The 25,621-nt window shown below is 36.6% G+C and overlaps 2 protein-coding genes across 2 annotated transcripts in view; one reads left to right on the top strand and one right to left on the bottom strand.

The window, feature by feature from the left end:
- Nucleotides 1–15,962, bottom strand: part of LOC306857061 (ankyrin repeat domain-containing protein 13C) — a 28,862-nt gene extending 12,900 nt beyond the window's left edge. The window contains exons 1-5 of the mRNA XM_079396725.1: nt 15,482–15,962; nt 13,377–13,418; nt 8,792–8,896; nt 2,322–2,407; nt 457–502 (exon numbers count right to left, since the gene is read on the bottom strand). Coding sequence (XP_079252851.1) covers nt 457–502; nt 2,322–2,407; nt 8,792–8,896; nt 13,377–13,418; nt 15,482–15,767 — 565 coding nt within the window. The 5' untranslated portion in view covers nt 15,768–15,962. The remainder of the gene's footprint in view (nt 1–456; nt 503–2,321; nt 2,408–8,791; nt 8,897–13,376; nt 13,419–15,481) is intronic.
- Nucleotides 15,963–18,807: 2,845 nt separating this feature from the next.
- Nucleotides 18,808–25,488, top strand: plaat1 (phospholipase A and acyltransferase 1). The gene is made up of 4 exons (XM_079396724.1): nt 18,808–18,857; nt 19,669–19,807; nt 20,794–21,062; nt 25,216–25,488. The coding sequence occupies exons 1-4, from the start codon at nt 18,825–18,827 to the stop codon at nt 25,315–25,317; spliced, it is 543 nt and encodes a 180-aa protein (XP_079252850.1). The 5' UTR covers nt 18,808–18,824; the 3' UTR covers nt 25,318–25,488.
- Nucleotides 25,489–25,621: the final 133 nt, after the last annotated feature.

Here is a 25,621-nt window from a genome sequence, read left to right as displayed (position 1 = left end):
TTTCCTAAAACTAAAACCATAAACATTTGTTACTTGAAATAAAACAAATGTTTACTGAATAACACATAATAAATAGACAGACAGACAGTTTCAGCTAATTTAATAATAATAATAATAATAATAATACTCATTTCTGTGTGTGTGTGTGTGCGTGTGTGCGTGCGCGTGTGTGTGTGTGTGTGCGCGTGTGTGTGCGCGCGTGCGTGTATGTGTGTGTGTGCGCGTGTGTGTGTGCGTGTGTGTGTGCTTGACATGAGGCCACACCCACAGACAGATGACCTCAGTGTAGTAAACAGGTGTCCCCCATCACGCACACACACACACACACACACACACACACACACGCACACATACACGCACACACACACACACGCGCACACACATACACACACACACACACACACACACTAACACAACGTCTCTAGCGAGTGAAACACAAAGCAGACGATCACTCACCCCAGCTCTGGAAGTCCCAGTGCAGCTCCAGATAGAAGTCCCCCAGCTAAAGAACACAACACAACACAAGAGAGATGAAATACAGAAACAGCGACTGCACATGATGCTGTTCAGATTAATAAACCATCGTGTGTTAAACCTGTCTGATGACCGCTCTGATAAATCAGCAATCAAGATTTCTTTGATTCTCCCACGATTCTAAACTTAAGTGCGCATCATATTAATAATTTACAAAAGTCTGTGACACAATATTAATTGCTGCAGACTATTTAAAAGCGTTTAATTAATTTAATTTTTAATGATTACAGATATAAGCACAGGTCAGGCTACCTGCTGGGTCTTTCTGCCAGCTGCAGGGTTATGAAATAGTGCAAATTATGATTCAATGACTCACTCATAAATACTTGAACGAATCTCTTGAATGAATGATTCAAAGACAAATACATTTTTTAAAAGGCACGTGTCTCCACATCGAGGCGAAACAATGCAATCAACACAAACGCTATTTGAAGCGCTAACTACTTTCAAAGAGGATTTGCTCTATTTTAATCTCTTCCATAGACATCAATATTTATATCCGAACTATAAACTTTCAGTATTTCTGGGATAATATGAATGACTAAAGACAGAAATAATATTTAAATGTATGATTTTAAATATTAGAGATTGCGATCTTTTAACGATTAATCATGCAGCTCTAGTGCGGAGTTCTGTTTTACAACAAAATACTGCTTCAGTTTCAGTTTTTCTAAAAATCCAAGTTTAATGTTGTTTTTTTCTAATTATGAAATTTACTAGCAATTTCTTAATTGCTTTCCCACAAACTTACAATACAATAATTTAACAATGTTTTGTACAGCACTATAAAAAATATTGCAATTATAAAATATTTTTTGAGCTTAATATTTTTTTTTATATATTCTTTTGTATTTATTTATTGGCATATTAACAAATGCTATTAATGGAAATCAAAATTATTCCAACAGTAAAACTTCAATAAAGACAATTACACAATAATTTAACAATTACTTTCTTACAACAGTATATTTACAAAATGTAGCAAATATAAAAGCTCTTTCAGCTTAATATTTGATAGAAATTATAAACACTTTCCTGTTTTTTAAATGCATTTTTTTCTTATTTATTTATTAATTGCCATATTAGCTACAGCTATCAGCTGAAATTAAAATAATCATTTCAATAATAACACTTCGATAAATTAAGACAATTATATACAATCATTTAACAATATCTTTCTTAAAACAATATAAAAATATAGTAATTATAAAAGCTCTTTCAGCTTGACATTTGATTTTTTTTTAAATCCTAATTTTAAATGCATTTAATTAATATATTTTTTTATTAACTGCCATATTACCAGCAAATACTATTAGTAGAAATTAAAATAAAACTTGAAAATTTTATTTTAATAAATATAAAAAAAATTATAAATATAAATAAAATTTAATAAATTGAGAAAACTATATTCAATTTCTTTCTTACAAATAGTACATATAAAACAGTGATTATAAAAGCTCTTTCAGCTTGATATTTGTAAGAAAACCTACATTTTCCCCATTTTTAAAAAGAAATTGTGAATAAAACCATTGCCTGATATTATTAAAGGCAAGACATCCCATCAGTAAGATAATAACTTAACATTGTTTAAAAAAAACATTAAAAACACTGTTTGTTATGGAGTGCTCGTGTGAATCTGAAGCGAGGTGACATTGAGCATCTTCTTTCCTGTAGGTCATTTCCTGTCTGCAGATCATTCCCAGATGCCTCAGTCTCAGTGCCGATGCTAATTAACACACGGGGACTCTGAGAGTGTGTGTGTGTGTGTGTGTGGCCTGCTGCTTTACCTCTTTCAGTGCTTTGAGCAGACGCGGTCTCTTGTCCTCCACACTCTCTCGTGACTGCTGCTTCAGCTTTCTCAGCAGAGCCGTGACTGAAACACAACACATCAACCATTAACTTCCCATTTCATCCATCAACTGAAAATAGGGTTTCAAAACAGCTTTATATGAATGGGTGCCGTCAAAATAATCCACACCACTCCAGTCCATCAGTTAACATCTGGAGAAGACGAAACAAATCCAGCATTAAGATGTTTTTAACTAAAATCTGAGTCTATAATCCATAATAACGCTTCCTCCAGTGAAAAAGTGTTCTGGTCTGAATCAGGAGAGAAATCTGCACAGATCAAGCAGCGTTTACAAGACAAAACAGCTCTAAACAGATATGTGACTTTTTCACCGGCGGAAGCATTAATTATGGATTATGGACTCGGATTTGAGTTAAAAATAGAGATCGACCGATATATCGATTTACTGATATTTTCCCGATATTTAAGCATTTTTGCATAATCGGATATCGGTTTCGTAATACCGATAAATTACCGATATGCTGTAGTTAGTAAACTATTTAATATTACAGTCATTAATGCACAAATTAGATGTATTACATAAATGCCTGATATATAGTTTATGCAACTTGGCTCTAAGAAATATGATAAATAAGATACTCTGTCAAGCCCTGTCCCTATAAAGATATAACTTTGCCTGAAATAACACAGCCATGAATTAGAGCATGTTTAAAAGCATTGAATGTAATTCTCTCTCTGTTGTCTATATGCTCATCATTAGTCTCGTGAAGCCGCTTCATATTGCAGTTCACTCAGCGGTTGATGCTCAAGAAATGCTCAGCTCGGACACCGCATGTAACTTTTAACAAGATTCAGTTTTTTGAAGCACCCTAAATTGTATTAACACTTACTATATAACCATTATTTCGTTTATAAACATCTAAATTAACACAACTCTATGGAAATTAATTATTTATTATCTCCGCAATCGATGGCAGTTTGAGTAGCCTGTAGTTCTGTGTAAAGGCATAGATAAACCGCGCTGTCAGCAGCATAATTTAGAGCATGCCAGCTGAGAAATGCAATAAAATACAATGCTTGTTATATTCCAATATTCCAGAGAATATTATTCCGTGAATTAAGATTATCCAGTGAATTATTCTTCACTCTTTAGCCTATTAAACAGCTTATAAACCTTGTTAATAAATGTTATGTAAGCTAGTTTGTCATTGTCAACGTACTGTTTTATTGTTGTTGTGCTTTTTAATTAAGAATAACAATGAATCCATCTTTTGTTTTAGTCTTAAAACGTGAAAGGTGTATAGATATAAGCAAAACAGACAATGATCTTTTCTTGTAAAATGTGACACCAAGATCGCAAATTTGAAAGTGAAAGCGCACGAAAAAAGGAATTCCTGATCACAAAATATAAATCACAAATAATACAGATGAAAAAGAACGAGTTGAATGTTGAACACTTTCATTACCATATAACTATAAACTATGATAAAAGTTCATCAGCATGCATTGATTAATCAAATGTTCAAAAACAAAAAACAAATTGCAACCAAATGATGTGCTCGTGCGACAAACTGAGAAAGTTAAGCCGGGCTCACACTGTGCGATTTTTAATAGTCTTTTGCGATTGTTGCTTGTCACACTGTACGAACATGTTCCCCATGTCAGACTGTAGGATCTCAGTGATCTCAGGATCACGACAGGGGGAAGTCGTGGCCTAATGGTTAGAGAGTCGGACTCGTGATCCAAAGGTTGTGGGTTTGAGTCTCGGGCCGGCAGGGATTGTAGGTGGGGGGAGTGAATGTCCAGCGCTCTCTCCACCCTCAATACCACGACTGAGGTGCCCTTGAGCAAGACACCGAACCCCCAACTGCTCCCCGGGCGCCGCAGCATAAATGCCCACTGCTCCGGGTGTGTGTTCACGGTGTGTGTGTGTTCACTGCTGTGTGTGTGTGTGTGTTCACTGCTGTGTGTGTGTGTGTGTTCACTGGTGTGTGTGTGTGTGTGTGTGTGTGTTCACTGCTGTGTGTGTGTGTGTGTTCACTGCTGTGTGTGTGTGTGTGTGTGTTCACGGTGTGTGTGTGTGTGTGTGTGTGCACGTTGGATGGGTTAAATGCAGAGCACGAATTCCGAGTATGGGTCACCATACTTGGCTGAATGTCACTTCACTCAGTTGTCTTAATGTCAGACTGTCCGACAGTCAAGACGCGATAAAAACGGACGTACTCAAGAAGACTTGTCCGGAGTTTTACGTCATCAATACGTGACCCGCGTTCTCTCGCTATAATGGTAGCTAGCAAACAACAGCAACGTATAGCGTTAGTTTTATTAATTACATGCCTTGATGTTAAAAAAAAAAAACGAAACGACGATCAGCCTGGCAAGACAAAGTGTGTTTCTATTAGTTACCAGAGTTTAAAATGGAAATGATGTCATCAAAACACTCACAGCAGACCTGTGAGCCGTCTGAGAAACACACACAACACAACTGAATACAGCAGCATCACCGTCAGTGCAGCGGGAATCACACACTAATGAGAGCTGTGTGTTAATGAGCAGCTCTCTAACGAGGGCTTTCCTGACGAGCGCCTCTGTGCTGCTGTGCGCCTAATGAATGACGACATCCAAACCCCAAGATAAAGTGCTGTGATTGATTGAGCTTGTGATGTCACTCAATGAAACACTTGCACGGGAGGAAACTGGGAAAAAGTACTGAAATACTATCAAAAGAAATTAAAAGTATTGAAATAGTATTAAAAATATTGAAACAGTATCAAAAGTAATAAAATTGTATCAACTGCACTGAAATAGTATCAAACGTAATGAAACAGTATCAAGTACTGAAATAATATCAAAAGTACTGAAATGTCAAAAGTATTGAAATAGTATCAAAATATTGAAATAGTATGAAAAGTACTGAAATATCATCAAAAGTACTGAAATGGTTTGAAACGTATTGAAACAGCACCAAATGAAATCAGATGCATTGATTACTCTAGGGTTGATCAAATACACAAGCAGACAGTATTCAGCATTTCTCTCAAACTCTTCTAAATTTAATGCAGTTTAAGGACAGACTGTCACTAGTACATGTTTTATCCCGTTACAACCTTAATAAACATCTTTCTTAGAGTACAGGCCTTCTTTGTGTTTTAATTAGAGACATTCTGATCATGCCACCTAAATCAGCTGCACTGATTTGCACAGTAACTGAAATGACTGTTTGTTTTTCATTCTCTGTCCATCTCCGTCACGTCTGAATCTCTTGAGAATTGACGACAGAAAACAGTCGATTCTGATTCAAAGCCATTAAAACTCCCATGATGCACAGAGTGTCACACGAGCACACCTCCATCACTAAACTCAGAGCAGACAGACGGAGTGCTCCGCTTCGGCTCTAATCTCAGTCTCCGATTGGCTTCGGGAACCAGTTTCCCTGCCAGAGGAGCTCAGATGAACCAGACGAGAAGAGCGACGTTCATCTGCTGCGCGTCCAGAAACCGGTGTTACATCCTCAGTTAAACTAACTAGTACAGGTGAGTGAAGAGATAACCAGCTCAACACAGAGAAAACAACCTCTCATTTACTCTTACTCACGTGGTTCCAAACATGTATGGCTTTCTTTCTTCAAGATATTTTGAAGAACACTGGAACCCCATTGACTTTCACTGTTTAAACCACAAACTAGACACATTTCTCAAAATATCTACTTGTGTGGCTCACAGACGAAAGTCAAGTCATACAGGTTTGGAACAACATGAGGGTGAGTAAATAAGACAGAATGATCAGTTTTGGGTGAACTAGTCTAGTTTTAACTAGTCGACCAACATCTAAGATGACCTCTGATGTCATCAGTCAAAGGTCACGACCCACTTCTGAACATCTCGGTGCTCTCGGCTGATAGGAGTGATGGAGAGATCAAATTAAAAGAGTGATTCATGTGCTGTGTGTCCTGTAGGTGTAGGTGTAATCATCATCATCACCTCCACCCACCATCACTGATTCATCATCATCTTCACTGAGAAATTAATAACTCAAGCCACCAAAACTATGACGCCTTCTAAAAAAAAACCTTGCATCTGAGGCAGCGTCGCATGCGATGCAATAAAAGCTGGCTTTGGCGAGTCAATAACAGTTAATCAGCAGTTGGCCGCTTCTGAAACACAACACGAGGAGAATGATGAAGATCAGAGAGTCAGACGAGAATGAGAATGTGAAGAGGAAATATGAACACAAGTACGTAATAAAGCAACAAACAAATGTGATTCTAATGGACTGTTCGACTCTATATTAGACAGAAGCACAGAATCCAGTCACAGAAATGGGATTTCACCATTTCATGAGAAAACAGTCATCGGATGCACAAACTCTCTACGCTCGCCAAAATAAACGTTTGGCTTAACTTGAAGAAATGATGACTGAAATATATTACTGTTGTACAGCAGAATGTACTTCTTAAAGTAATAATCATAATACAGTTTAAAACATTATTTTTAGGGAATATCACACAGAATTTCACCCATGTTTAATTTAAACACTAATCCTTTTTTGTGCAGCAAAAAAAAAAGAAATTGTAAAAGATGAGTTAAATTGTTAAAGTTGTATGGATTTATTTGATTACCTCTGTTTATAATAAATCTGTATTAAATCATGAAACAGAATTATACACAAAAATGTAAATGGAAAGAACAGAATTATATAGGCACTATTATTGTGAAAATGTAAACAATTTATTAAATTGTTAAAGTTTTATGAATTTGATTGTTTAAACATCCTTTTAAATGTACTTAGACAATTAAAACTGAATCCAGGAAACATGTAAATGCAGAGTTTCTAATAAATAATAAATATAGGCCACTATTGTTAACATGCTAACAAATTATTAAACTGTTAAAGTTTTATTCACATGATAAGACATCTTTTTGTTTATTAAATATTGTTAAACCATTACAACACAATCCACAAAAAATTAAAACTGGAATTGTTTGGGTGGGGGGGTTAAAAATAAGATGTAATTTGTGAATAAATGAGACAGATGTCACTCCTGTCAGTGTTTCTGTGAGCTGTCAGTATGTGGAGTTTTCTTCATGTGAACCACAGACTCAGGCTGATGTTTCTTCTCTTTTGCATTTCTAGCAGATATTTAGTCCAATGCAAATGATTCCCGAGTAAAGAGTGCGCTCTGACCCACCTGTGATCGTTAGCTGAACGAGCTCTTCATTAACACAGACTGAGCATCGTTAGGAGCTGGTAAACACACATTAATGCTCGCAGGATTTTCAGTGAATTAGCGCTGATGGTGTAACGTAATCCAGAGTGAGATTTAATCTGGATTTAATCTAACTCACCACAACAAAAGACACACATTTCATCTGGACTCATGCTGTCCTTAATGGAGGAGATCAGAGCAGAGCTCACATGACCTTATCACACACACACACACACACACACACACACACTCACACACACACTCACACACACACACATATTTACACACACACACACACACACACACACTCACACTCACACACACACACACATATATACACACTCACTCACTCACACACACTCACTCACACACACACACACACACACACATATATACACACTCACTCACTCACACACACACACTCTCACACACACACACACACACACACACACTCACTCACTCACACACACACATTTACACACACACACACACACACACACACACTCACTCACTCACGCACATTAAAATTCAAATGAAAAATAATAAAACTTATTTAAAACTTATATCAAAGTTTATATCAGCTAGCTAAGGAAATTATTCTCATTTTTGTTTAGTGAGGTACTAATATGAACTAAAACCACACTTATTTTATTTTAAGTTCCCAAAACAATATTTCTGTTTAGTTTAGTCAAATCAAGTCACCTTTATGTAGCACTTTTAACAATACAGACTGTGTCAAAGCAGCTTTACAGTAGCTTATGTACCAAAATAAACTAAATAAACCATAAAAATGATTATCATCATTAGAAATAAAATAAACATTAACTGAAATATATATATATATATATATATATATATATACACGTACATACAAAAATTAAAATTAAAATTAAATAAAAAAATTAACATTTTATTTCAGCTAGCTAAGGAAATAATTATCATTTTTAGATTATTTTTAAATTGGAGTACTAAAATGACATTTATTTATTTAATAAAATAAATATTTCCTGACAAGTCATAATATTTATTTATTTATTCATTCATTCATTCATGCAAGTTCCCAAGGCAGTATTTCTCATTTTCTTTTAAGCACTAAAACAAACTGAAACTTCATAAAAAACAAATTTATAAATAAAAATGACAAACACAACAAAATTTTAAATTAAAATGGAAACAAAATGTAAAAATAAAATCTAATTTAAAATATGAACAAAAAGTATAACAGTATATGAATGGCGTACTCATCTGTCGGTCTCCGTAGCTGATGGCCTCGGCGAGCGGACTCCATCCCTGAGCGTTTTTCACCTTCACTGGTGCATTATGGGCCAGCAGGAGATGGGCACATTCTGAGGAGGAGAGAAGAGCAGATCATTGCTTTCACTCACATCCCAGAGACTCTGATCAATCAAACACGCTTCACAAACACCAACTACATCTACTGGCTCCAAACTACACACTTCTGTCAAATACTGCTCTATGCATCTTTCTTTTCAAGTCAAGTCATCTTTATTTATACAGCGCTTTTAACAATACAGACTGTGTCAAAGCACTTAACAGTATCAAACTGGAGGATAGAGAGTCAGTAATGAATAATAATAAGATTAAACACTCAATTTTCAGTTAAAGGCATTTCATTATTGAGTTCAGAGATGTCATTGTCTAGCTCAGTTTAGTTTAAATAGTATCTGTGAAATCAAATTGAAGATAATCACTAGAATAAATAAAATAAATGACCCTTATTTTGCTGTTTGATCATGCATTACAGATGCTTTAAGACCCAGCAGAACCCTTTCCCCCAGTGCACGAGCTCCAGAAAGGGAAGCATGCCACTGAAATGATGCCCGGATCCCGATTTAAACATAAAAGGAGGTGCAGCAGCTTAATTTAACATCCCTCTTCTGCTGCGGCCACAAAGGAACGCCTTTAATTTCAGCGTTCAGAAGAAAGAGCCTCCTCCGAGCTCTTCACGGGACGTCTAGAGCCAGTAAAGATGAAATACTAGCACACTACACACTATATACTGCTGACTTCTGAAAACAACACCTGAAAGAGAACGCAGTAAAACACTTCACTATAGAACTGCATGTTTACTGCATTACTTAGCATTTCATCTAATTATTTAACTGAAATTAACCTAACTTGTATATATAACCTTGTATAGTTTCAAGTCACTGTAAGTTGCTTTAGATAAAAGCATGTATCAATATAAATGCATAACTGTTAATGTAAATATCACTTCTGGTTCATCTGGAAATAAAAGGTCAAGTCTAATGCACTGCATTGTGGGATACAGTATGCTACGGAAGCTTATTTCAGCTAAGGAATAAAAAATATTTATTGAAAGAAAGTGTTATTGCTTTTTATGTGACAATTCAGATGTTTTGTCCCCCGCAAAAATCTAAGCTGCCAAATATAAAGTCAGAATTGACATAAAAAGTCGCAACTACCATTTTTACATTTTTAACATGCTATATCAGAATTCCAGTGGGGGGGGGGGGGGGTTGCGAGAAGAAAAATCTAAGTTGTTAGATATAACGTCACAATTGCAAAAAGACAATTGTGAGATAAAAATTTGTAGTTACCTTTTTAAAAAAAAATTATTCCATGGCGAAAACAACAATTGCAAAATGTAGTCAAAATAAAATTACAATTAATGTAGCAATTACCTTTACTATTTTTTATTCTGTGCTGGAAACAATGTGAGACGTAAAGTCAGAATTCCAAGAAAAAGCCAGAATTGCGAGACGGAAAGTCTAAATTCTGACATTGTTGCCATCGCACAAAAAGAGTCAGAGACTTTTGAGATAAAAAGTTGCAACATTCTATTCCATGTTGAAAACAAAATTGCAAAATGTAAAGACAAAATTCTAAGAAAAAAATTGGAATTGTGAGTAGTGCTGTCAAACGATTAATCGTGATTAATCGCATCCAAAATAAACGTTTTTGTTTACATAATGTGTGTTTGTGCTGTGTATATATATATATATATTTTTAAATTGTGTAAAAATACACACATGTATATATTTATATTCATATAATTTATATTATATATAAATAACAAATATACACACACACACATGCAATTAAGCACGATTAATCATTTGACAGCACTAATTGCGAGATTAAAACTCAAAATTACAGGTGTATCGTTTGCAATTCTGAGGAAAAAAAGTCAGAATTGTGAGACAAGTTGCAATTACCTTTAGTTATTTTTGATGGGAAACAAGCTTGCATTCGCAGTGCTTTGGTTGCAGAAAGCACTATTATCATGTGACTGTGATCAGCAGCAGTTGTTGTGATGTGTTCAGTCTCCGCTTCAGCAGAGAAACACAGCGACAGCAGCAGGTTTGAGTCGCTGCCAAGTGTTTGGTGACCTTCTGCGCCGCTCTGTTAGAGCTTAACAATGTCCTTCTCTCCGCTAGAAACACTCAGTACAGCACAGAGGCTTTTATTTGAGATTCAGTCAATGAAGAGCTCGTTTGCTGTACTGCTCTATATACAGATTCAACTGAGTAAATAATCAAGACTGAAATCACGACTACCAAGAAACACTTATGTTCTGAATAAAAGCATCTGCTCTATAAATGTGAATTTAGATCTTCTGCTGTGTCTGTTTTTAGGGTTTCTGCAGGTTTATGAAGGTAAAACGAAGTCTTAAGATATTTTAAGATCGGATAAAGAAAATTTTATGAAAACATTGAATGGAATATGTAAATATGTTCTCTAAATATAAATGTGGTCTTCTAGCAACACTTCTATCAAAGTTTGAAAATACAACTTAATCCATTTTAATTCATTCTCCAAACACTAGAATATGTTTTGACCTGTACCTGTTCCAGTACCGGTATACCGCGCATCCTAGCGTGTGCGAGAGAGTGAGTGTGTGTGTGTGTGTGTGTGTGTGAGAGTGAGAGTGTGTGTGTGTGTGTGTGTGTGTGTGAGAGTGAGTGTGTGTGTGTGTGTGTGTGTGTGTGAGAGTGAGTGTGTGTGTGTGTGTGTGAGAGTGAGTGAGTGAGTGTGTGTGTGTGAGAGTGAGTGTGTGTGTGTGTGTGTGTGAGAGTGAGTGAGTGTGTGTGTGTGTGTGTGTGTGAGAGAGAGTGAGTGTGTGTGTGTGTGTGTGTGTGTGTGTGTGAGAGAGTGAGTGAGTGTGTGTGTGTGTGTGTGTGTGTGTGTGTGTTTGTATGTGAGAGAGAGTGAGTGTGTGTGTGTGTGTGTGTGTGTGTGAGAGAGAGTGAGTGTGTGTGTGAGAGTGAGAGTGAGACTGAGAGTGAGTGTGTGTGTGTGTGTACTCTGAACAATGAGGCAGAGTTCCAGCAACGGTCTTCACTAAATCAGCCAGTGAGGTCTTCCATTCCTGGTGCGCCGCTGAGAAATCCCGTTTAAATTATTAATAAGCGTGTAGTGTATTAATGAAATTAGAGTGTAGTCGTGCGCTCACAGGGGAGCCGTGCATGAATATTTCACCACGGCCCGCATTCACAGACAAATGCATTCGGCATTACTAAAGAGAACATCAAAACATGAAGTACATTAAATACAGTCAAATTCAGCGGGATCTTTCAAGCCGTATGTCACTAACTGTATAAAATCATGAATACCAATAAACAGCACTGATAAAACACTTCTGATGATAATCATGTTCAACAGTGATCAAAATCTACTCTACACTAAACGGTTCGGGGTCGATCTCATAAAATCAAAAACACAGTCTTTCCACAGAAACAACTAAGATTTCGCATGAAGAAAAAGAAGCCATTTTTCAATATGATATTATTTTCACAACAAATAATAATTTACCAATCAAATTATTATTACAACAATTCCTCATGCAGGAAAAAACATTTATGTTATCATGTACATGTATGTCACTATTTATATATCAGGGTAGTGCATTTAATTTATGCTGATTTAAATAATAAAAATTAATTGTATGACAGTATATATTATTACTGCTGTATTACAATAATGAGAATGACAACGAGAATAAAATATTATAATAGTTATTTAAAAACAACAACACCTGGACACGTTACTGTAATGAGAATAAGAGGGTTATGAATTACAGAATGTGCATGAAAATATTTTTAAATGTCAAAATATTTAGCATGAAGCAAATTAAGTCTAGGAGCATTGCTATTTTTGCATTGTGACATTATCTTCATTTTATTATTATTAATTGTATTATTTTACCACCCATTTTTACAACAATTTCTCACTTTTTTCTCTCTCTCTCTCTCTCTCTATATATATATATATATATATATATATTTGTGTGTGTGTCATATATAATTCTGTGTAGAATTTGATGACTTACCTTTAATTATGCTGATTTAAATACGCAAAAAACAAATACTCGTATTATTATTATTGTGATTATTATTTTTATGACTATCTCACTTCATTTTATGTAAAGCACTCTGAATTACGACTGTGTATTAAATGTGCTATATAAATAAACTTGCCTTGCCTATATGTTGTATTGTAATATAGTAAAGAATTATTGAATCACAGTAATGACAATGAATTTTTTTTTTTTATTTAGTGGTCAAAAAAATAACATCTGGATGTGTTACTGTAATGAACGTGAGGGTTTTTGCATCGAAAACACATGTGAAAAATCATGAAAAACATTCAACTAAAAACCTAATAGTCCTAAAATATGCTTTTTCCCATGCAAAATATACTTTTTATTTCATGTTTTCATGAGAGTCTCCGATTGAGACCTGTGCAAGTTCATTAATGATGTTTTATGATGTGTTGTGTCAGATGCATCATGCTGGGAAAACCCAATCAAGCTTTCAGACGTATCAGAAACATGCAACTCACCTTTATGACCCATCATAACAGCCAGATGAAGGGGGGTGTTTCCTGTAAGACAGACAATACTTCTGGAGTCATTTACAACCGGGACAAACCCAAACTGAGCAATCATTCAGCAGAAACTTCAGCAGCTTCTCTATTTATTTAGTGTCACGGAGATACTATTATACTTGGAATTCATGTTATATATTTAGATTAGGTCATATAACATTTATATTTAGAATTTAAATTTGAAGTTTTTGCTTTGTGTTTTTGTCATTTGTATTTTTTAATACGTCTGTATAGCTTTTATTCATTTTAATTTGAGTTTTGTTAATCACAATTATAAGACTTCTGTCATGCATGTGCAGAGAAGCAGTTAGCTATTATCTGAGAATGAAAACAGGTAACACAGGTTATCAAGCGAACGCACGAACTGGCTCAGGAGAATCACATTAATCATGACTGATTCATAATCCATCATACAGATCAAGCCTGAAATGAATGTTGTCCGTCACAGGCTAAACATGCAGAATTACAAGATCCAAGCAAACTACTTTTCCATTACTGTCATAATTATTATGGCTCTCGACCATGCTTCTGAGTCATCGAGGCTCTAGATCATCACGATTCTGGATTACTGTGGTTCATAATCTGAATTATGAATCTGAATAAAACATTTCTAGATCCTCCTCATGATTCTGAATTATAAAGATTATCTGTCACCATATTTGGTTCTAGATAAGCATGTTTCTGCATTATACTCTGAATAATAATAACAGTTCTAGATCACTTTGGCTGTGAATTGTTATGATTCTCTATCACCATATTTTTTAGGCATTATGGCTCTGAGTAACAACAACAGTTCTAGATCACCAGTTCTAGATCAGCACAACTCTGGATCACTATTCTTGATTACCATGTTTTGAATTATTATGAATCTGAATAATAACAGTTCTAGATCATCGTGATTCTGGATTATTAAGATTCTTGGTGACCATATTTTTGAGGCATTATGGTTCTAGATAAACATGTCTATATAGTCTGTATAACTAAGAGTCAGAATAATAATAGGTCTAGATCACTGTGGTTGTGCATTATTATGATTTTTGATCAACACATTTTTGAGTCATTATGGCTCCAAACATAAGCATGGCTCTGAACAATAACAACAGTTCTAGATCACCATGATTCTGGATCATCACCATGTTTTTGAGTCATTAAGGCTCTATTCAGCATGACTCCGGATTAATATGTATCTGAATAATAACAGTTCTAGTTCAGTGTGATTCTGGATTGTTATGGTTCTTGATGATCACATTTAGGTTCTAGATCAGAATACTCTAGATTACTATGATTCCCAATCACACTATTTATGAGTTATTAAGGTTGTAGATTTTCATGGTTCTCAATTACAATGTTTTATATCATTATGGTTCTAAGTTATAATAATTACAGCTCTGAATAATAGTTCTAGATCATCATAGCTTTGGACTATTATGATTCACAGTCACCATGTTTTTGAGTCATTAAGGCTCTAAATCAACACATTTCTGTATTATTAAAATTCTGAAAGATAATAGCTCAAAATCAACATGATTCTGGATTATTATGATTCTCAATCACCATCTATAATCTGAATAATAACGGTTCTAGATCATCATGCTTGTGGTTTATTAGGACAATCACCATGTTTTTGAGTCATTAAGGTTGTAGATCAGCATGATTTTAGATTATTTTGGTTCTCAATTACAAGTTTTTGTATCATTATGGTGTCTTAATTATAATAATAATTATGGCTCTGAACAATAATAGTTCTAAATCTACACGATTCTGGATTACACCATGTCATTGAATCATTAAGGCTCTAAATCAACATGTTTCTGGATTATTACGGTTCTAGATCACCATATTTTTGAGTTATTGTGGTACTAACTCAGCATGAATCCAGATAGTATGATTCTGAAAATAACCTATTTCTAGATCACTATGGTTGTGGATTGTTATGATTCCCAATCTCCGTGTATACTCCGAATAACAACGGTTCTAGATCACCAGGACACTCGATCAGCGTGTTTCGGGGTCATTGCGGCTCTAGATCAGCTCGGAATGATCACAGATCGCCGTCTCACCGTGCACGTCTTTCTGCGCGATGTTCTGCGTCCGGATGAGCGATGACAGCCTCCGCACGTCGCCCCTGAACACGCACTCATGCACGGGGTACGCGCCGTCAGTGTCGCCGTGGTTCTGGTTCTGCTGCGAGCTGGAGCGGAGGATCTTGTGGTTTCCGCCGCTGAGGATCTTGCTGCCCCGGTTGGCTTTGATCGGCCCGGTGGCCGCCGGCTCCTCGTCCGGTTCCAGCAGATCCAAACCCGCCTTGCGCTCTTTGCGCACCGAGCGGATCTTCTCTCCCGTCATATTTACACAGATGAACGGTGGAAAACAGCAGCCCGCACAACATGAACACTGTCCGGTGACTCAACGGAGACGGACGGGAATGAAACACGCACCGGAGCGAAGCACCGAACGGTAAACAAACGACACACACACCCTACGAGGAAGAGCCATCTGCCATCTTCCGCTCGCAGTCTCGCGAGAATCACGGGCTGGCGCAATGAACACAGCGCGGAGTCTCGCGAGAATGAGGGGACTCGCCCTCATGCATCGAAACAATCCCCGACTCTCGCGAGAATGGCGTACGGAGAGACTGGAGAGATTGGCTAGTCTCGCGAGAGCGAGTAATAACAGCGAGAGACGTCACCTTATTCAGTCACTTTATCAGGTTTATTAGGGAAAGCAGCTAATAAGATATATCATGATTTTATTACATTTGTAAAAGAAACAAGATTATATCAAATAATATAGTCTTTTGATAGTTTTTTTTATTATGTATTTGTTTTGTTTTCATTTCTAGTTTGTTTTGTTGTTTTTATGTATTATTTTGTCGTACAAGCTAAATCCTGATCCATCAGAAGAAACACACACTCTCTGAGATATATATGGATCTGATTTCTGGCTGTTTCATGAATGTTCAGAAGCTCTGGAGAGGCTTCATTTCTAACGTGTTTCTGCAAACAAATTCATATTCATCTAAAGAAGAGATTTACACATATTCCTTGTTATCATGCAAATTAAACCTTTATTATTTGAATCTAACTCACAAAATGATTTGGAAGAGGATGATTTTCTGTAGAATATTTTCTCATAAATATTTTGAATATTACGCTTTGCTTTGGTCGTGATATCTATATGTTTTTTCAGAGATTTTTTACTCTTTCATTTGTGAAGTTCGTTGTAAATGAAGAACAATCCTAAATAAAAGATTTTTAAAAGAAATTCATGTGAATTAATATTTTGTTGTTATCATTATATTATATTGAGAAATAAAAATTAATATATTGAAGACTTATTTTTGGCATTTTTTGCCTTTATTTAGACAGGATTTTTTATTTATTATTAAGTTATGCAATATTTTATATATATTGTGGAATAAAATCAATATATGTGTTTAAAATCAATTAAGTCTGGAATCTGAGGGAGCAAAAAAATCTAAATATTGAGAAAATCTCCTTTAAAGTTGTTCAAATGAAGTTCTTAGCAATGCATATTACTAATCAATAATTAAGTTTTGATATATTTACGGTAGAAAATTTACTAAATATCTTCATGGAACATGATCTTAATATCCTAATGATTTTTGTCATAAAAGAGAAATGTATAATTTTTGATTCATACAATGTATTGTTGTCTATTGCTACAGATATACCTGTGCTGCAGGGACACATATTGAAGATTTATTTTTATACGGGCTGTTAGGACCCACACGGACCACATACACGTTCATTGTAAAGGTAGAAAAATCCTAAATCAAACATAATGGAGAAATTGATGTGAAAATGTGATGTGACCTCTACCTCTTAATAAAAACTAATAAATGATACTAAATAAACTGATAAACTCGTTTATACCCCACACAACAGAAACATTATTGCGTGTTATTCTAATCTGAAGAGTGTTTGTCTGCGTGGCGTTGAGCTGATGGATGGGACTGACGGTGATTGTTCTGTGTTGTGTGGCGTTTGACCGGTGAGTGACCGCAGCAGCAGTGAGGTCAGATCAGTGCTTTCTCTCAGTCAGAACACATCCGATGGAGGCTTGAAGCCATTCAGCTGATGATGAAATCTGCTAATAAGTGAGACTGCTTTATTTAATATAGACGTGATGTCGTTGCTGACTGTTTTAGATAACTGACTCGAGATCTGACTTCAGTTCGTGAGTAAAGCAGAGAAAGCAGTCTCTTTCACATACTAATGTAGTTTTTTATATTTTCTGCTCTCATGTTTATTTTAGTTAAACTTTTAGTCATTTTGTTGAGTGTTTTAAAAAAAAATTAATGTCTACACTGGAAAAAATGATACTCAATTTTTTTAAGGTAAGTGGTTACAATCAATTTATACAAAATTTTATTAAAAAAAAAAAATGTTGAAAGTTAGTCAACTAAATTTGTTTATTTAAATGTAGCTAAAATAAATTGATTGCAACCACTTACCTTAAAAAATTAGTGAACTCAATGAATCATTTTTTTCAGTGTATATAGTTTATTATTATTTTTTTATTTCAGTTTTAGTCATCAACTTAAGCTAAATAAAAACAAGAAACATTGCATTGGTAATATTGAAAAAAAAAAAGTTTTATTTTATTTTATGTTTATTTTATGTAATAAACTTATTTATTATTTATTTATTTAAGTAATTAAAATGATATTTTTAAGGTTTTAGTTGACTATAATAAACCTTCTGAGTACATTTGAGCTGAAAATGAATTCTGAAATGTTTTAGTTAAAGTTTAAGTCATTTTTTTAAAGTGTTTTTGTCATTTTTATCTGTTTTTGTTGTTTTTTATTGTTTAAAAAACTTAAAAATTGTTTATTTTGATATGAAGCTCTTAGTAAAAGTGCAGTTTATACAAATGTGAAGTGTGTTTCTGTGATAAACACGTTTCATTGCACACGTGTTTCTGCTTGTTTCTCTATTATTGACACGCTATTGTAAGAGGCTGTGAATTGTGTGTGTGTGTGTGTTTTCATTGTGTTGTGTTCCTCCAGCGTTCTCTGGCTGTTTTCCATCACAGCTCACTACACACGCTCAGAAACACCAAACATAATGTCATCTTTTATTGATTTCAGGGTTGTATGAATGTCTGATGATTCATCAGTTGAGCAAATTTAAAGAACAGTTCACCCAGAAATGAGAATTTTGTCATTATTTTTTAAACCTGTTTGGGTCTCTTTCTTCTGTTGAACACACACACACACACATCTTCTTTTGTGTTCAACAAAAGAAAGAGACTCATACAGGTTTAAAAAATGATGACAGAATTCTCATTTCTGGGTGAATTATTGGTCTAATGTATTTAAATGAAGGATGATTAAAGCTTTGTATTTTTCCATCAGAATGTGCAGAATTCTGCTGTGGGATGATGGATAATCAACATAGAAGAACTGTTAATGTGAGTAAACAAGCACTTATGATGTTTATCATTTATTTAGAAATGTGTGTGAATGAGCAGATCGTAGAAATGATGCCAGAGAAGAACAATATCCTTCTCTGTAAAGATGAGCATCTTCTAAACATCCTTAAATCAAGATTCATTTACTGAAGGCACAAAATGACTGAAAAAGCATCAAAATTAAGTTAGTTTAGGATTAAAACAGGAATATTGGTCATATGGGGTCCGTTCTTCCTTTGAATTGAGATTTTTCTGACCCAGTTTGCACATATTTCTTCTTGTTTTAAACAAAAACTCTCTTATAAGTTTGTAACATTTTTTCAGAAAAAAAGAACCTAAATTATGAAATGTTTTATATATATTTATATAGTATATATATAATATATATTTAGATGAATTTTTATACTGGGGTGTTAGGACCACATACACGTTAGAAAAATGCTAAATAAAATATTTAAAAAAAAAGATTAATTCATGTGAATATGTGACCTCTTAATAAAAATAATAATAAATTAGACTAAATAATGAATAAACTGAAACTCATTTATATCCTACACAACAGAAACATTATTGCTGATTATTAATATTATTTCTCATGAGTGAGACCTATTAAACTGACACGATGAAAGATGAATATTGGCGGAGACTTAAAGGAGAAAGATCACGCAGTTATTAGAGTATAGTTTAATCTGAGGATTAATGAAGCTTCTGAGAAAAAATGTTAAGCCTGCAATCTATCAAATGGAAAACATCAGTGATCAAACGTAGGTGTGTTATTGATAAACAAATATGATTTTTGTGTGTGCTTCAGATGGCCTCGAGTGAAGCTGATCATTCTCTGTGTAACGAGGAGCCTCGGCCTGGAGACCTGATCGAGATCTTCAGACCAGCCTATCAGCACTGGGCTCTTTACCTGGGAGACGGATACATCATCAACCTCACACCTGTCGGTCAGAGTCTGCAGCTCACACACACACACACACACAGACACAGATACACACACACACGCACACACACACACACACACACACACACACACACACACACACAGACACAGATACACACACACACACACACACACGCACACACACACACACACACACACACACACGCACACGCACACACACACACACACACACACACACACACACACACACACACACACACACACTCTTCACCCAATGGATTCAAACTAATGCTGTCAAACCATTCATCACATCCAAAATAAACGTTTTGTTTACATGCTATGTGTGTGTACTGTGTATATATGATAGATCATGTTCCATGAAGATATTTTGTAAATTTCCTACCGTAATTATATATAATAACTTAATTTTTGATTAGTAATATGCATTGCTAAGAACTTCATTTGAACAACTTTAAAGGAGATTTTCTCAATATTTAGATTTTTTTGCTCCCTCAGATTCCAGATTTTCTAATAGTTGTATCTCAGACAAATATTGTCCTATGACCCTAAGACCCTTAGGTCACATATGTTATGCTTATATATTAAATATATAATATAAAACATAAGAATATAAATATATATAAATGTATAAACATAAATATTTTCATAATATATACTGTATGTGTGTGTATTTATATATACATAATAAATATAAACAGTACACATATATAATTTAAACAAAAACATTTATTTTGGATGTAATTTGAATTGATAAAAATATGGAATAAGTAATATTCAAATAGTTCAAATGTATGAGACTGAAACAAATTGTATTTACTGAAATTGTTTCATTAATGCATGATTAAATCACATTACGTTTATTAGTTTGTAAAACTGAAAAAAAAATTCAAATGGAGGAACATTTTATATGCAATTCAAATACACAGATCTTAAATGTAGGGATGAGTATGATTATTTTCTGAGAGCAGATGTGGACTAAAGTGTGTGAGTGTGTTTTCCTCTGGTCAGATGAGAGTCCGGCTGCAGCCGTGTCCAGTGTGAAGTCTGTGTTCAGCCGCAAGGCCGTGGTCCGCATGCAGCTCCTGAAGGAGGTGGTGGGAGGAGATTCATACCGGATCAATAATAAATATGATGACAATCACACGCCCCTGGCCGTGCCGGAGATCATCCAGCGAGCGCAGCTGCTCATTGGTCAGGAGGTGTCTTATGACCTGCTGGGAAGCAACTGTGAGCACTTCGTCACGCTCCTGCGCTACGGCGAGGGCGTCTCCGAGCAGGTTTAGTGCTCTTCTTCTGTCTGTGTGCACTACACAAACACTGCATCATTAGCACACTTCCTAGGGGGCATGTGCTGTGTCTGGTATTCAGCCACTACCATGCTATATATAAACATGTTGTTTCAAGTGTTTGTGCTGCCCAACTTGAGATATGAAGTGGATATTTAAGTTATCATAAATTAAAATCAAATTCTAAGCTGTGAGAGTTAATGAAAATTTTGGTAACACTTTATTTGAAGGTGTCATAATACAGAGTAATTACCTAATTAAGTACTTGGTAGTAGCCGTTGTACTTGCATGAAACAAAATGTACTTACCCTGTAACTAAGTTATGGAGCAGCCTGTAATTATAGTTGGTAATTATGTAGATGTAATAGGCAGCTACTGTTACACACATGTATCAGACCGAGTCTGTTACACAGCTACTTATGTAACCAAAAGATTGTTACGTGTTGCAGACTTTATACATCGTAATTATAAATGTAAGTACACAGAAATAAGCTACTTAAAATAAAGTGCATCAAGATTGTACTTAAGTGTGCTAGTAGCTGTGTAACAGACTCGGTCTGATACATGTGTGTAACAGTAGCTGTCTATTACATCTACATAATTACTAAAAAGTAAAGTAAAGTCGTGACGTATTGTCAAGTATGGTGACCCATACTCGAAATTGGTGCTCTGCGTTTAACCCATCCAAGTGCACACACACAGCAGTGAGTAGTGAACAAATGCACACACACACCGTGAACACACACCCGGAGCAGTGGGCAGCCATGCTGCGGCGCCCGGGGAGCAGTTGGGGGTTCGGTGCCTTGCTCAAGGGCACCTCAGTCGTGGTATTGAGGGTGGAGAGAGCGCTGGACATTCACTCCCCCCACCTACAATCCCTGCCGGCCCGAGACTCGAACCCGCAACCTTTGGATTACGAGTCCGACTCTCTAACCATTAGGCCACGACTTCCCCTACTAACTATAATTACAGGCTGTTCCATAACTTAGTTACATGGTAAGTACATTTTGTTTCATGCAAGTACAACGGCTACTACCAAGTACTTAATTAGGTAATTACTCTGTATTATGACACCTTCAAATAAAGTGTTACCAAATTTTTTACCATCAGATACGATATTTTGTCATATTTTATTAGTTTCTTTGTTTTGAAATGTAGTGAGTTCCTCAGGATTCTCAGAATAAAAGCAGAATTGTCAGAGATAAACATGCAATTCCAAAAAAAGTCAGTCACGAGTACTGAGTCACGAGCACTGAGTCACGAGCACTGAGTCACGAGCACTGAGTATCGAGTACTGAGTCACGAGCACTGAGTATCGAGTACTGAGTCACGAGCACTGAGTATCGAATACTGAGTCACGAGTACTGAGTCACGAGCACTGAGTCACGAGCGCACTGAGTCATGAGCACTGAGTCACGAGCACTGAGTATCGAGTACTGAGTCACGAGCACTGAGTATCGAATACTGAGTCACGAGTACTGAGTCACGAGTACTGAGTCACGAGTACTGAGTATCGAGTACTGAGTCACGAGCACTGAGTATCGAGTACTGAGTCACGAACACTGAGTATCGAATACTGAGTCACGAGTACTGAGTCACGAGCACTGAGTCACGAGCGCACTGAGTCACAAGCACTGAGTATCGAGCACTGAGTCACGAGCACTGAGTATCGAATACTGAGTCACGAGTACTGAGTCACGAGTACTGAGTATCGAGTACTGAGTCACGAGTACTGAGTCACGAGCACTGAGTCACGAGCACTGAGTCACGAGCACTGAGTATCGAGCACTGAGTATCGAGTACTGAGTCACGAGCACTGAGTATCGAATACTGAGTCACGAGTACTGAGTCACAAGCACTGAGTCACGAGCACTGAGTCACGAGCACTGAGTCACGAGCACTGAGTCACGAGCACTGAGTATCGAGCACTGAGTCACGAGCATTGAGTATCGAGTACTGAGTCACGAGCACTGAGTCACGAGCACTGAGTCACGAGCACTGAGTCACGAGCACTGAGTATCGAGTACTGAGTCACGAGCACTGAGTATCGAGTACTGAGTCACGAGCACTGAGTATCGAATACTGAGTCACGAGTACTGAGTCACGAGCACTGAGTCACGAGCGCACTGAGTCATGAGCACTGAGTCACGAGCACTGAGTATCGAGTACTGAGTCACGAGCACTGAGTATCGAATACTGAGTCACGAGTACTGAGTCACGAGTACTGAGTCACGAGTACTGAGTATCGAGTACTGAGTCACGAGCACTGAGTATCGAGTACTGAGTCACGAACACTGAGTATCGAATACTGAGTCACGAGTACTGAGTCACGAGCACTGAGTCACGAGCGCACTGAGTCACAAGCACTGAGTATCGAGCACTGAGTCACGAGCACTGAGTATCGAATACTGAGTCACGAGTACTGAGTCACGAGTACTGAGTATCGAGTACTGAGTCACGAGTACTGAGTCACGAGCACTGAGTCACGAGCACTGAGTCACGAGCACTGAGTATCGAGCACTGAGTATCGAGTACTGAGTCACGAGCACTGAGTATCGAATACTGAGTCACGAGTACTGAGTCACAAGCACTGAGTCACGAGCACTGAGTCACGAGCACTGAGTCACGAGCACTGAGTCACGAGCACTGAGTATCGAGCACTGAGTCACGAGCATTGAGTATCGAGTACTGAGTCACGAGCACTGAGTATCGAATACTGAGTCACGAGTACTGAGTCACGAGTACTGAGTATCGAGTACTGAGTCACGAGCAATGAGTCACGAGCACTGAGTATCGAGCACTGAGTATCGAGCACTGAGTCACGAGTACTGAGTATGAGTACTGAGTCACGAGTACGGAGTCACGAGCAGAGTCACGAGCACTGAGTCACGAGCACTGAGTCACGAGCACTGAGTCACGAGCACTGAGTCACGAGCACTGAGTACTGAGTCACGAGTACTGAGTATGAGTACTGAGTATGAGTACTGAGTCACGAGTACTGAGTATGAGTACTGAGTCACGAGTACTGAGTATGAGTACTGAGTCACGAGTACTGAGTCACGAGTACTGAGTCACGAGTACTGAGTCACGAGTACTGAGTATGAGTACTGAGTCACGAGTACTGAGTATGAGTACTGAGTCATGAGTACTGAGTCACGAGTACTGAGTCACGAGTACTGAGTATGAGTACTGAGTCACGAGTACTGAGTATGAGTACTGAGTCACGAGTACTGAGTCACGAGTACTGAGTATGAGTACTGAGTATGAGTACTGAGTCACGAGTACTGAGTCACGAGTACTGAGTATGAGTACTGAGTCACGAGTACTGAGTCACGAGTACTGAGTATGAGTACTGAGTCACGAGTACTGAGTATGAGTACTGAGTCACGAGTACTGAGTATGAGTACTGAGTCACGAGTACTGAGTCACGAGTACTGAGTATGAGTACTGAGTCACGAGTACTGAGTATGAGTACTGAGTCACGAGTACTGAGTATGACATTTTCATCCGAAATTTCCGCACGTTAAAAAAATAAATATGTCCTTGTGTTGTGTCAATAACGTTTACAAGCTGCCTCAGAAACTTTCATCCGTCATAAAAAAATTTGGATCAGGTTCGATTTTCTGCGTTTTCGCATAGAAAACGTATGAATATACGTATACGTAGGAAAGGATGAGGAATACGGAAAAACGAACGCAAAATTTTGGACTCAGTGTGCAATGACTTTTAACCTTAGAATGGCAACATATAAACTTAGAATCGAGACCTAAACTTGCAATGAATTGTTAGATATAAACCTAGAATTGTGAGAAAAAAGTCTTAATTCTGATATCAAAAGTGACAATTACTTTTTTTAATGTATTTTTAATTTTTTTATCCTGTGGAGAAAACAAGCTTCCATAGTTCCCTACCTAGGCTTCATTTTAGGGCATCTTGGCAGCACACAACAAAAATACTCCTGATTCAGGACATGCATTGTGTCTAGATAGACGAGTATCTAAGATATAAATACTGTCACAGAATCAATCAGCATGCCATCAGTACACTGTAGTTTTCTGTCATGCACACTGATCATATTGTGGACAGTGATATTTTACTGTGGTGATCTGTTCCTCTCATATAGTGTGTGGTTGTGTGTTGGCAGGCGTCGAGGGCCATAGGCGCCATCAGTTTAGTGACAGCAGCAGCGAGTGCTTTCTCCGTGCTGGGACTGATCAACACACGCTCCAGAAACAGACCCTTCTAGAGCCACTCAAGACCCATCTCAGCTTCTCATTCAGACTGACTAAACAGATTGACCAGTTCAATGTCCTCTGTGTTCTCACATCTTTAGCTTGAAAACAAGTTGTGTTGAAATGAAATTAACTCTTGCTGTGACAACTTGAAAGAATTGAAATAAAACTGTATAGTAAACTAGGATTTTGTCTGTATAAAGGAAATATTTTTAAATTAATTTTTTATATAATTATAATTATTATATAAAAATATTAGTGCTGTCAACCGATTAATCGCATCCAAAATAAAAGTTTAAGTTTACATAATATATGTGT

The sequence above is a fragment of the Barbus barbus genome (genome assembly GCF_936440315.1).
Source record: "Barbus barbus genome assembly, chromosome: 37".
Classification (NCBI taxonomy): Eukaryota; Metazoa; Chordata; class Actinopteri; order Cypriniformes; family Cyprinidae; genus Barbus; species Barbus barbus.
The sequence above is the reverse complement of the archived record's forward strand: the minus strand, read 5'-3'. Positions and strand labels throughout refer to the sequence as shown.